Source organism: Eublepharis macularius, chromosome 1, assembly GCF_028583425.1.
Source record: "Eublepharis macularius isolate TG4126 chromosome 1, MPM_Emac_v1.0, whole genome shotgun sequence".
Lineage (NCBI taxonomy): Eukaryota > Metazoa > Chordata > Lepidosauria > Squamata > Eublepharidae > Eublepharis > Eublepharis macularius.
Genome location: NC_072790.1, coordinates 159,543,933 through 159,555,970, shown reverse-complemented (window position 1 = coordinate 159,555,970; position 12,038 = coordinate 159,543,933). Strand labels below are relative to the sequence as shown.

The 12,038-nt window shown below is 44.6% G+C and overlaps 1 protein-coding gene across 1 annotated transcript in view; it reads right to left on the bottom strand.

The window, feature by feature from the left end:
* Positions 1 to 2,575: 2,575 nt before the first annotated feature.
* The window catches only part of LOC129327230 (saccharopine dehydrogenase-like oxidoreductase), a 31,224-nt gene continuing 21,761 nt past the window's right edge, over positions 2,576 to 12,038 (bottom strand). Inside the window, exons 8-12 of the mRNA XM_054975719.1 lie at positions 11,456 to 11,575; positions 11,074 to 11,130; positions 9,871 to 9,982; positions 3,433 to 3,514; positions 2,576 to 3,320 (exon numbers count right to left, since the gene is read on the bottom strand). Of these exons, the coding sequence (XP_054831694.1) occupies positions 3,215 to 3,320; positions 3,433 to 3,514; positions 9,871 to 9,982; positions 11,074 to 11,130; positions 11,456 to 11,575 (477 nt within the window). The 3' untranslated portion in view covers positions 2,576 to 3,214. The remainder of the gene's footprint in view (positions 3,321 to 3,432; positions 3,515 to 9,870; positions 9,983 to 11,073; positions 11,131 to 11,455; positions 11,576 to 12,038) is intronic.

Here is a 12,038-nt window from a genome sequence, read left to right as displayed (position 1 = left end):
ACATCTCAGCAGCTCAGCAGGGTTGTCCTTGGTTAGCAATGGGACACCTCCAAAAAAGACCAGTGTTGTAGAGGCAACTAAGACTGGATGGCACTTTCCACCACCAAAGGGAAAGAAGTTAAATGCCCCTATTTAGTCACAGCCATAGTTATTAATTAACAAACCTACTATCATGGCCCAGGACGGAAATAAGAAGGAATTCAAAGAGGTCCTGAAGGCACACCAACAAATAGTCTAGGGGCTAGACCCTCAGATGGGCAAGAGGGGCATCCCAGTGTGTGTGGTGGGGGGATCTGACTCCAGAAAGGTAAAGGGGTGGCCCCCCAGATTAAAGAGGCAAGTGCCATTAAGAGCACAGATCTTGGTTTAGCCTCCAACCTGAGGACCCTAAGCTATCATTTTTCTCCCTCAGCCAAGAAAAAAAGGGGAACTGTTAAAAGAAGGGAAAATTCCCTAGTACACACTGTCACTCTGATACAAACAAGGTTTTCCTCAGGAGCTGTATCTTAAAAGGCACCCTAAGGTGACGAGGGTCCTGGAGTCTTCTCCTTTAAGCACCAAGGGGAAGAAGGACAATGGAGTCAGGGAGAACCCTCCCTAAAATCAGAAATAACCCAGTCAGGAATTCCCTTCTAGTAGCTCTTCATATCTGGAGAAGTCCAAGAGGGAAACTCTGGCAAAACTAACCACTCTATTTCCCTTTTTTCCAAGTCTTACACATTGAGTCCAGGGGCTACTAAGAGGATCAAGCTGTCACTGCTGGATGATCTGGTAGCCAGCCTTCTGTTTAATCCTGTGCTGCCCATTGACAAGGACGGGCTACCTAAGGATTCTGGCCTCAGATGGTTTGAACTGGCTAGGCACAGAAAATTGGAAGCTTCCACTACATCCTTCAGAGCATTGGCAACAGCTTCGCTCCTTCCTAGAGCCGCATTCTCTTGGGTTTCAGACCTGGCTGCAGTGAGCAGCAAAGTCCTTTAAAGAGCCGAAGGGCAAATCTAAGAAAATAGCCCCAGCAGTAGTCTTTACACATTCTTAGATGCTATGCTGTGGTCAACAAGAACCATGGTTTTCAGGCAGCCAGGCACACTTAGCTTAGGAACTGGATCATGGACCATTTGCCTCATAGCCAAAATAACTGCAGTTCCCTTCAAAGACATCAACCTGTCTGGAGAAGCTCTGAATAAAGGAAAGCAGACCAAACATTGAAAGGAGGGTAGTACCTTCTCCCCCAACAAATCCAGTCAGAATACCAAAGGACCAAAGAAGGGAACTCAGTGTGTCTACACCAAGGCAGCAGGCACGATGGTGATTGGAGGGCACTTACAATGCTAGGCAAACCCTTGGCAGCGAACAATAAGAAACAGGCGGGTTCTGAATACGGTGTCCAGTGGAATTCAACTCTGTGCCACCTGGACCTTTTCCCCTCCATATCCAAAAAAATTTGGTCAAATAAAACAGACACATAGGAACAAGAAAGGTTGGAATGTAAAGGCTAAAATTTGTTATGCCTGCCATTCAGAAGGGAGATTGGCTGACTTCCATTTATCTGTCAGAGGCACTTCCAACATCAGGTCTTTCCTTTTGACCTGAAAACCCCACCCAGGGTGTTCATCATAATCCTAGTAGCACTGATAGCATGGCTAGGCCGCAGAGAGTGGCTCCTTTCCCGTATCCGAACAACATCTTGATCATGGTTACATCCCTACTACAACAGATGGAAATGATAAAATTGACGGTAGCCTGTCTGTGGGACCAAGGACTCATGGTCAAGGAAGAAAAGACCAGTTCCAACCCAGTAAATATTGCACCTGGGGGTAGCGATAGACATGGCTCAAGTCAGAGTTTTTTCTGCCACAGGAAAGACAACAAAGAGCTGGTAATGACATCAGAGGTCTTAAGGAGACAGAAGGTGGAAGTGATGCTCCTGGCTGAGCGGCTGGGGATGAGGGTATCCTATCAGGGTGTCCTCCAGGAGACAAGGTTCCAGACCTGGGCACTCCAGAGATGCCTGTTACCATATCATGAAGTGTTAGAGCAAGATAGTTGAGTTGCCAGACACCCTCAAACTGCAGAACAACCAATGGCTGGACCTCATTCAGTCCCATAACTGTTCGTTCACCAATCGTTACTATTCTTTTTATTTTACAAAGTTTTGAACTCCAGTTATTAACAAATCTTTTAAATAAAGTTCTTTAGGGACTTGCATTCTAGCTGTATCTGAAGAAGTGAGCTGCGGCTCATGAAAGCTCACATCCTACCACAAATTTTGTAAATCTTATAGGTGCTACTGGACTCTTGCTCTTTTCAATTACTACATTCCATCTTCCCTCTATATATTAACACTAAGGAACAATGTCTTTTGAACATGCTATGTATGAGGGCGGTAATCAAGTAAGCTACACAAGTTATTCAGAAAGAAAGCAGATCTAATGCCATATTTTATTAAACTACAAATGACAATGAAGGTCAAGAGAGATGCTGCATACGATGATGATGCAACTTTTCAAGTTGCATATTAGTGCCATATTTTCCCTGTCCTGAGCTTACCAAATTTAAGAAATAAATGACATAGTTCAACTGATCATGTATGTTTATTTTGCTAAAAATATTTACGTTATAGAAGGTAGTATTAAAATCATAGAGTATTATGATATTGCTTTCTCCAACACTAAGAACAATGGCATGCAGAGAAAAACCTGAGACCTCATTCCAGTTAGTAACTTGTGACTAATTCCCATGGAAAGCAACAAACAGCTTGGTTTCTTTTCTTTAGCTAAGGCACAATTAATTCACTTACAGTTAAATGTTTATGTATGTATATATACTACTTTCATAGTGACCATTCTAGCAATTTTTTTAAAAAACTAACCTATGATTATTGCGGTTAGCTTGATTCCCACTGAAAATTTATAGATTTGAAGTAAACCTATTCATCCATTCTTTCCGATTCAAGCAATGCCAATCTAATTAAAATATCACTATCAGCAGTAATTAAGCAGTAATGCAATGCAATTTCCCCCATACACATTTCTAATAGTAATAATCTTACACCGATTGCAAGCAACAGTATAAAACAGATTCTCACATTGACATACAATTACTTTGTAAATATTTTATTAAATTTAGCATTCTTAACTAAACTTTTTTTGGTATACAAGTACCATATGGAGGCTGGGTAGTTATGCAGTCTCTTTGGAATGTTTATCTTATTTCACACTTCAGGCTTGCTAATAACAGAGAATTCAATTCCATGCTTGTTAAGTCTGTCAATAAGCTTTGTTTTGCTGAATGCGGCTCCAGGAGTATAGACACCACCTCTGTAAAAACAGCCATACATTTGTCATTAATGTTAAGTCTGGCCTTAATCTGTAGCTCAAACAGTCTAGATAAAAACTAGAGATATTTCACACTAAGGACATTAAGACTCACTCTTTAGGAAGAGAACTCTTCTCCTTTAGAAGTACCACAGCTGCCTGAACCATGGCTACAGGTGTAGCAACATAACCAGCCTCTACAAGATAACAAAACAAAGCATCCCCCCTAATTATATGATCATTATTTTTATTTTGCATTCAAGACTAGGGTAAAAGTATTACATAAAGCATCTCCCAACAACACCTCAATTCTGAACTTTATGTAAATGTCCTTTTCATTTATATAAAGTCTGCCACCCAAGCTGTTTTAGCCACTCTGTGCAGTTACCATCAGAATTCTGTCTCCTTTTAATTTCATACCTGTCTCTTACCAACGTCATACCACTCTCCAACTCTTTTTTCCAAGAGTTGTTTGAGGCCATACACTATAGTTAGGACTTAAGAATAATAAGCCTGCCATAGGAGCACACATCCTTACAAATATGTAACGATACTGTGACTGCCATAAACATTTCTTCACTATAACCAGCAAGTTTCTGTTTCACAGTAATATTCTCTTGGAAAAGAGGAGCAGAATAATAAAATGTCATGTTTTCTATTATGTCTTTATCTGATAATAGGTTTCAGTTGCTCATGAAGGGGCATATTTCTATAATACTTTAATACACTTAAAAGGAAGTACAGATGATACCAAATATTAGCAGATACACACGAGCAAATTTGAATACAGATAATTCAAATGATCCTTTAAAGCCATAGCTGGTGAAGACTAGAGATGGACACGAACTGAAATACGAACCAAAGTTCAGCTCGAACTGAGCTGTCTCTTGGATTGTGAACCAGCGGTTCATGGGAGTGTGTTTTTGACGAACCGCGATGACATTTAGGGTGGTTTGTTCAGGTCGTATTCAGTTCATGAATCCAGACAGCATGGCACCAATCTATCTATTCCCTAGCCAACGGAGGGGATGGGCATCTACAGACCTTCTACCACCCTGGGAACACCAATGAACGCCAGATGCCAGGCTCTGGGGCCAAGCCTAGTGGGTTCCTTGGCTGAGGGCTCTAGAGCAACTAGAACCATCCAGTGGGGGGACGAAGAGGGCTTCTGAGTAGAGAGAAGGGGAACAGGAGTCCACCCTGAGGAAGTCTTGCACTGAGAGTGCTGTGGGTGGAAGAAGAATTTCCAGGCAGGCTACCCTTCAGGAGGTTGTTCCCTTGGGGTCGGTTGTGCCAAGCAAAAGAAACAGAGGGAGGGCTCAGGAGGCAGGCATTTGCGTGGTGGCTGAGATGATTGCCCTGGATGGACTACCTTTGTCCGTGGTGGAGGATGTGAGCTTTCGGCGGCTACTGCATCATTTCACCCCCTGGTTTAATATGCCCTTGCGGCGGACTGTTGGACAACGATTCTTGCCCGCCATCTACCACTGTGTGGCAGAGCTGGTCAGGAAACAGCTGTCGTATGCAAAAGGGCAGACTATGCATTTCACAGCAGATCTCTGAAGCAGCCATCAGCATGGCTACCTTGCCCTCACTGCCCACTGGTGGCAACCAGAGGACCTCTGGAGTACCAGGCGCAAATCAGGGCCCTGGGAGGAGGGGACAGCCCTCGCGTCAGGCTACAGAGCGGTTCTGCTCCAGGCAGGGTGGATTTGATTTAAATCAAACTGATTTAAATCACGATTTAAATCACTAGTCATTAAGGCTTGATTTAAATTATAGTTTTCTACATAAAGACTAATTCTTGCTGGTATAACTTTAATATGCAAGTAGATGCCTGCCTTACCGATAGGTAAAGGAACTTCATTAAAGTATTCCCAAACTGGGTCTCTTTTACGGCCTGCTGCCATTATAGGTTTTTTCCTCCAAGGAAAGAATGTGATAAACCTCAGGTCATACACACAAAAGATCCAAAGACTTGTGCAGGATTGTGCTCAAAAAGTTTCACTTTCATTTTGTACTGCTTGCCCCTCCCTCCTCACACTTAGTTTCTTCTTGTGCAGATCTATTCCACTCCAAACAATCAGAAAAATATTGTTTCTATTCACTGAACTTCTTGAAACTGTTGATTCTGTCTTCATAGGTTTGTAGAACAACAGGATTAAGGTCTTTTTCTCAACTCTGTTCATGTTATAACATTTTTGCTGTGAAGAAGAGGCATGTGATCTCTGCTGAGCTGACACAAATTCAGTTTTGAGAACTGCAAAACCAAGCATCTGTGATAATATCTTGTAGGCAGAGAAACTGCTCAATAATCTTACAAAAACCTCTGGAAGAGCATGACATTGTGAATGGATTAATGGAATTTATTTACCAAAAAAATTAAACATATACAGCCTTATTCTACATAATTAAAAACTAATCTTTATTTCATGATGGAATAACCTTTGGATGGTAATATATTTTCCTCAAAAAGCATTTTATTTTAAAAAATCCGATTTAAATAAAAAAAATCCAATTTAAATTTAAAAAATCCAATTTTTTTGATTTGTTTAAAAAAAACCATTAATTTTTATCTACCCTGGCTCCAGGCATGAGGGAATGGATGCAGATCACATGGGGAAGAACATTTGCCACCATGATCAAGGCTAGACTGAGGGAGTGGGTGCTTGCGGGTGTTGTCGTCCATGGCTACATGGTCACGGATGAAGGTAGAAACATGGTGCCAGCCCTGAATGAGGCGTCCCTTGAGAGCATTGTCTGCCTGGTGCATAAGCTGCACCTGACCATGAGGAATGCTCTTGGGCTGGGTAGCACCATCAAGCTCACCTGGGACCAGGGAACGTTGGACATGGCACACCTTGTTGGACAGCTGCTGGCATCTGGCTGCCCACTTTTCCTGCAGCATTAAGTCTTCCTGCCAGCTGCATGAGAGGCAGGGGGAGATCCTGAGCACTAGCTCTTCCAGGACATGGCCACCTGTTGGCACTCCACCTACCTGATGATAGCTCGTCTGCTAGTGCAAAAAATTGTAGTGCAGGATATCATGTCCTTGGTGCCCATTCTGCAGGGGGGGATAGGAGCTCAGCATCAGCTCCACAAACTGGCTAGCCCTCTCCCAAATGGTTTGTGTCCTGAAGCTGTTTCAGGACACCACCAACCTGTGTGGATCATTCCCCTGATCCACGGGCTGGACCAGGCAGTGGCCAAAGAACTGGAGCAGGGGGAAGCTCTTCTCCCCTGGGTCAGGGACTTGATGCGAAGGTTGCAAGCAGACGTGGCCACCTGCTTGCATCCTCTCTGCCAAGGGGGGTGTACAGACTGGCCTGCATCTGCGACCCCCATATAAAGGGTAGCATCACCATGGGTAACGCTGAGCTCCAGCAATGGAAGAAGGACCTCCACAGAGGGGTGTGCAGGTTGCATGTGGCTGGAGGAAAGAGGGCATGGAAGAGGTGGAGGAGGCTCTCAACGATCTGCAGCCCAACGTCCCCAGATCATGAGAGCCCACACAACAGGGATCCCCCCCTACTGGTCCTCGGTGGTGAGCTGGGAGGTTGGTGGCATCAGGGAGGCCAGCCATGTCTCTGTGGAGGACTTGGCAGACGTGATGATGTGAGAGTACCTTGCCAAGCCCCCCGACTCCAATTCCCTGGAGTATTGGACATGCAAAGCTATCATCTGGCTGGACCTGTCGTCTGCTACTGTGAACATCCACTCCTGCCCCCCACCCCCACTGTCCAGAGCAAGCGGGTATTCTCCCACCTGGGACACATCCTCTGTCCCTGCCGCTGATGCCTAGAAACAACCCTGGTGGATCAATTGGCCTTCATAAAGGTCAACCTCCCTCTGCTGGTCTACCCCTCCCTGGACCTTGGGGAGATATCAGGGCTCTGAACCACCCCGTCTCTGTGCCACTGCTAGACTCAGTCGCCTACCGTCAGGTCCTGGGCCACCCAAAATTCCTTGTAGACCAGACCACCAGGGTATGACCCCTCCCCAGTCTCGGTGCCACTGCCAGACTCTGAGGTCAAGCATTGTGGGTTCCTCACCTGAGGTCTCACAGAATACTGTCATTTATTTACAGTATCATTCTTGTTAAGAGCACCTGTTCAGAGCCCTGACCTAGGTGATGGGTTAAGGCTCTGATCCCACCCCATTCTCTGGGCCGCTGCCAGCCTCAGGGACCATTAAGTTCCCTGGGGGGGGGAGGCAGCCCACCTCGGAGGAGGAATTCGAATCATCTTCCCCGACAGTGGGGAAGGCATCCATTCAGTCCTGTTGCAGGCACCCCATTGGTAAGGTTGATCATGCCAGTATCCACAACTCCTCTGTAGGTGGGACCGCCTTTTGTCTCCATCACATTCCCAGGGAGGAAGCGGCTTCCCTGGAAGGCGACCTTGAATCGCCTTCACCGATGGTGGGGAAGGCATTTGTTTTGTTCCATTGCGGGCATGCCATCGATGAGGTGGGTTTTGCCACTGGACGTCTTTTTGTCTCCATCATGTTCCTGGGAGGAGGCGGTCCCCCACAAAAGAAACTGGAACTGCCTTTCTGGCTTCCTTGCATGGTGCACATGCACCCCTCCCCGCAAGGGGGATTGGAGTTTCCTTCCCCAGGGATGAGGAAGGCCTCCCTTGCTGGCGGCCATCCCATCGGTGAGGTGGGTTCCTCTGATGGTGGCCATTGCTGGCTTCCTTGCACTGTGCAAACGCACTCCCCTGCAAGGGGGATTGGAGTCTCCTTCCCCAGGGGTGAAGTAGGCCTCCCTGGCTGGCGGCCATCCCGTCGGTGAGGTGGGTTCCTCTGATGGTGGCCATTGCTGGCTTCCTTGCATGGTGCGAACGCACACCCTGCAACGGGGATTGGAGTCTCTTTCTCCAGGCGTGGGGAAGGCCTCCCTGGCAGCCGACTCGTCAGTGAAGTGGGTTCCAGGGGAAGGAAGGGAGGCAGTCCGTTGACCGCCTCCCGGGCCCATAAGGAGGGGGCAGCCAGTGACAAAACCCATCTCATCCAGGTGTCCCCCTCCATCGCCAGGAGCCCATCACCCCCGGGGGGGAGGAAGGGATGTGTGTAACCGCCTCCTGGGCACGTGACAAGGGGGCACCCACTGTCAGAGGAACCCACATCACCAGTTGGCCACCTCCACCTCAGGAGCCCATGGTCTCTGAAGGAAGGAGGCCTGCGAGGAAGAGGTGGCCACTGTCAGAAGAACCCACACCTGGGGGTTGTCATTCCATTCTCAGAGGAAGATTCTCTGACTCCATCCTGTAACTTTTTGGTGTTGCCTGTAATGTATTCCAATAGAGCCAATGCAAGCCAATTGGCATTTCCTTGGAACTTTCCTGGGGGCACCCGCTTTGAGGGTCTATAACTTGGACATCTGAAATGCACTCTTCACCAAACTTGGAGGGTGGCTGGAAGAGAGCCTGCTCAAGACTCCGTGTGAGTTTGGCATCTCTGACTGTGAAGGGGGCCATTTTTGGGCCTCCAAAAGTGACAAACTGCAAACTAGGGCAAGTTTGTGAAAGTTCATGGTTCCTGAACTGCGACGAACCACAAACCAACAGGAACCACCATTTTCCCAGTTCGTGACCATCTCTATTCAACACCCACCTTAAAGTTAAGTGAGATTGGTTGCCTAGGGATGTGGTGCGTTCCCTGTCATTGGCAGTCTTCAAGGAGCAGCTGGACAAATACTTGCTTTAGGCTGTTCCTGCAATGGGCAGGGGGTTGCACTAGATAGTCTGTAGGGCCCCTTCCAATTCTATGATAAACCAACATGCTCAATCCTCTTATTTTCATGTTTAATGCAAACCACATCCATCTGAGAAACTATGGCCACTTCATCCATCTGAAAAACTATGGTTGGCACTGAATACGGTATACAGAGAAAAAAAATAACATGAGAGGGGAGGACAGAATGTACAAATCCACAGCTCATTCATAACCCCAGAAGCAAGAAGCCAAACACTTTAAACCATTTGGCAGTATTTTTTTTATAATTAGAAATGTTAGTAAAAAAACAACAACCCTGGAATTATTTATAGCAAATGAGGCTCACTTTAATTAAATTTGACTTTCCGCCATGGAAATACCCCAGCAAAATGCCATACTTGTGTGTGACGGAATGTACTGATCAATATACATCTTATATGTAAGCAAAAATTATATAATAGTTCATTTATATACCACTCTTCCAGTGCCCACCTAGAGTGGTGAAAAAGTCAGCATTATCTTCACAGTACAACTGGGGGCCTGGAGCTGAGAACAACGGCTTACCCAATGCCACCTGGTGAGGTCATGACAGTAGTGTGATTAGAACCAGTGAAGTGCTATATTGCAGCTCAATTACTTAACCACTACTGTACACCAGTGCCCCTTTTCACACCTTAATATCTAATGCACTGACTCTTTATACAGATTACTATACTCTTGATCTATTACTACATTAACAGTGCAATCCTAAGCAGAGTTACACCAGTCTAAACCTACTGAAATCAGGTACACTGTTTCATATAATTAAACATGCTACAATGTGGTTATACTCTACCTGGTCCTTTCACTTGGGTGCAGATTTTTGCATTTGGTTTGCCCTGTTGTGGATCTTGTCCTACACTGTATCCCTGTCCAAAGAAGGTCATTTCAAAAGATGACCCTTCCATCTACAATATTAAACACATGAAATAAATTGTATTAGACATTGGGAATAATACCATTTACATTAGGATCGTATTATTTCTTAGATCATTGAATTACAATGCAATTCATATGTCTGTTTCTGAAGTGAAAGAATCACTGGTTGTAGGTTATCATTTCACTTTGAGACTGAAAGGGATGAAAAATGACTCCTATGTGAAAAAATTTCAAGGGTCTGAGTTGCATGTGGTAGCTTTCACAACCCGAGGACACCATCCATTTCAGTCAGACCATTCAACCTGAAACTCTCTCCCCTACATTCCTCACGCATTCTCCTTTCCACACCAATACTAGGCTGTATAAATAAATATTAAAAAAACCTGTATGTATGATGCTTGCCATTTTCATAGGAGTTGTTGTTGTTGTTGTTGCTCATTACAGCTGGGGGAGGGGGAAGGGAGGAGACAGCTATAGAAGAAGGCAGTTCTGAGTGGATAAAATGTCTGGGGGGGCTGTCCTTTCTCAACAGTTTCAACCATTATAAAACTTTATTTTTGACATCTGATGGCAGGGATTCACCAAATCATCAAAGTACAAAAACAAACTTTTACAAATGTAAATGTCTCCATGCAGGCTGTTCAGATATCTTTCTAAGCGATCACCATAAATGGAATAATAGACTATTTTGTAGACAAACAGAGTAATTAAATCCAGATGTGTGGGCTGAGTGGGATATTTGCATTTTGAGAACTATAGAATCAGTTGCTTGGCCATGAGGCAGGCCTGTAGGAACCATCTCTTGAAGGCTGAATTTGAAAATCCACAGAATTGGGATATATCTTAACTATTCTTTCATATCTGAAATCCCTCAGTTCTGTTTCCAGCACTAAACTTATCTTGATCTAAACTTCTACCAAGAAATCAATAACAAATAGATACTTTCTCGTCATGTATTTAAAAAACCAAACAAAAACAGGTATGCAGCCACATCTCCAGCACTCTGCAATATTTGCATTTTTAAGGGGAGTGGGAGAGAACTAACCATTGTTTAATTATTACTTTACAGAAACCCATCACATGAAAAAACATTATCAACAATAAATGAAAGTACTATTACCTGTTTTTCTGTTGGCCCTTCCTTTGTAAAATGTCCACCAGAGAAAAACTCAGGATACTGAAATAAGAAGATCCACAGTAAGTTTCAGGAACGTAGATAAGAATATCAAACTTCAGTGTATTTAAAATAAGCCAGTTTGGTGTAGTGGTTAAGAGCACGGGACTCTAATCTGGAGAGCCGGGTTTGATTCCCCACTCCTCCACAAAGCCAGCTGGGTGACCTTGGGCGAGTCACAGTTCTCTTGAGCTCTCTTAGCCCCACCCACCTCACAGGGTGATTGTTGTGGGGTAATAATAACACTTTGTAAACCGCTCTGAGTGGGCATTAAGTTGTCCTGAAGGGCGGTATATAAATCGAATGTTATTATTATTATAAAACCTACTTTTATCAGAAGCTTTCTTCCAAAGTTGAACTTAACAAGAATTAAAAATAGAAGTCCAGCAAACATCAATTTAATGACAGATCCAATGCCTCCCACAGTTGCGTAGGCAGCGTACTGCACCTAAGTGGAGGAGAAAAATGGCATAGTTAATTGTATCCAAGACTGCATATGGGTATTATTCTGTAATACAAATCTCAACAATAATTCATTGAGAACTGAGCCCTGCCTAACTACAAATGAGGACTGTATATATCAGAGCCCAACACTATATGACTACCACCTTTCATTATAAACACTGTAAGAGCAGTTCTGGATGTGGAAGTAAGCTATACCATTTAGTGCAATACTTGCAATAGCAGAGATCCAGCATCAGTACTGCTAATAGATCCAACTGCTAAGACAATTGCTGCTTTAAAAAAAAAACTGACAGGAGCTGTCCTGCTGTGAAGGCTCAGCTTGCAAAGAAATGATTAGCTTTTTAAAAGGGGGAGAGAGAGTGCAAAAGAAATACCAGGGCACTGCCGCATGCAGCAGGAATAAGACAGACATTGCTGCTTGCTGCTCACTGGTACTTTGTCATTTT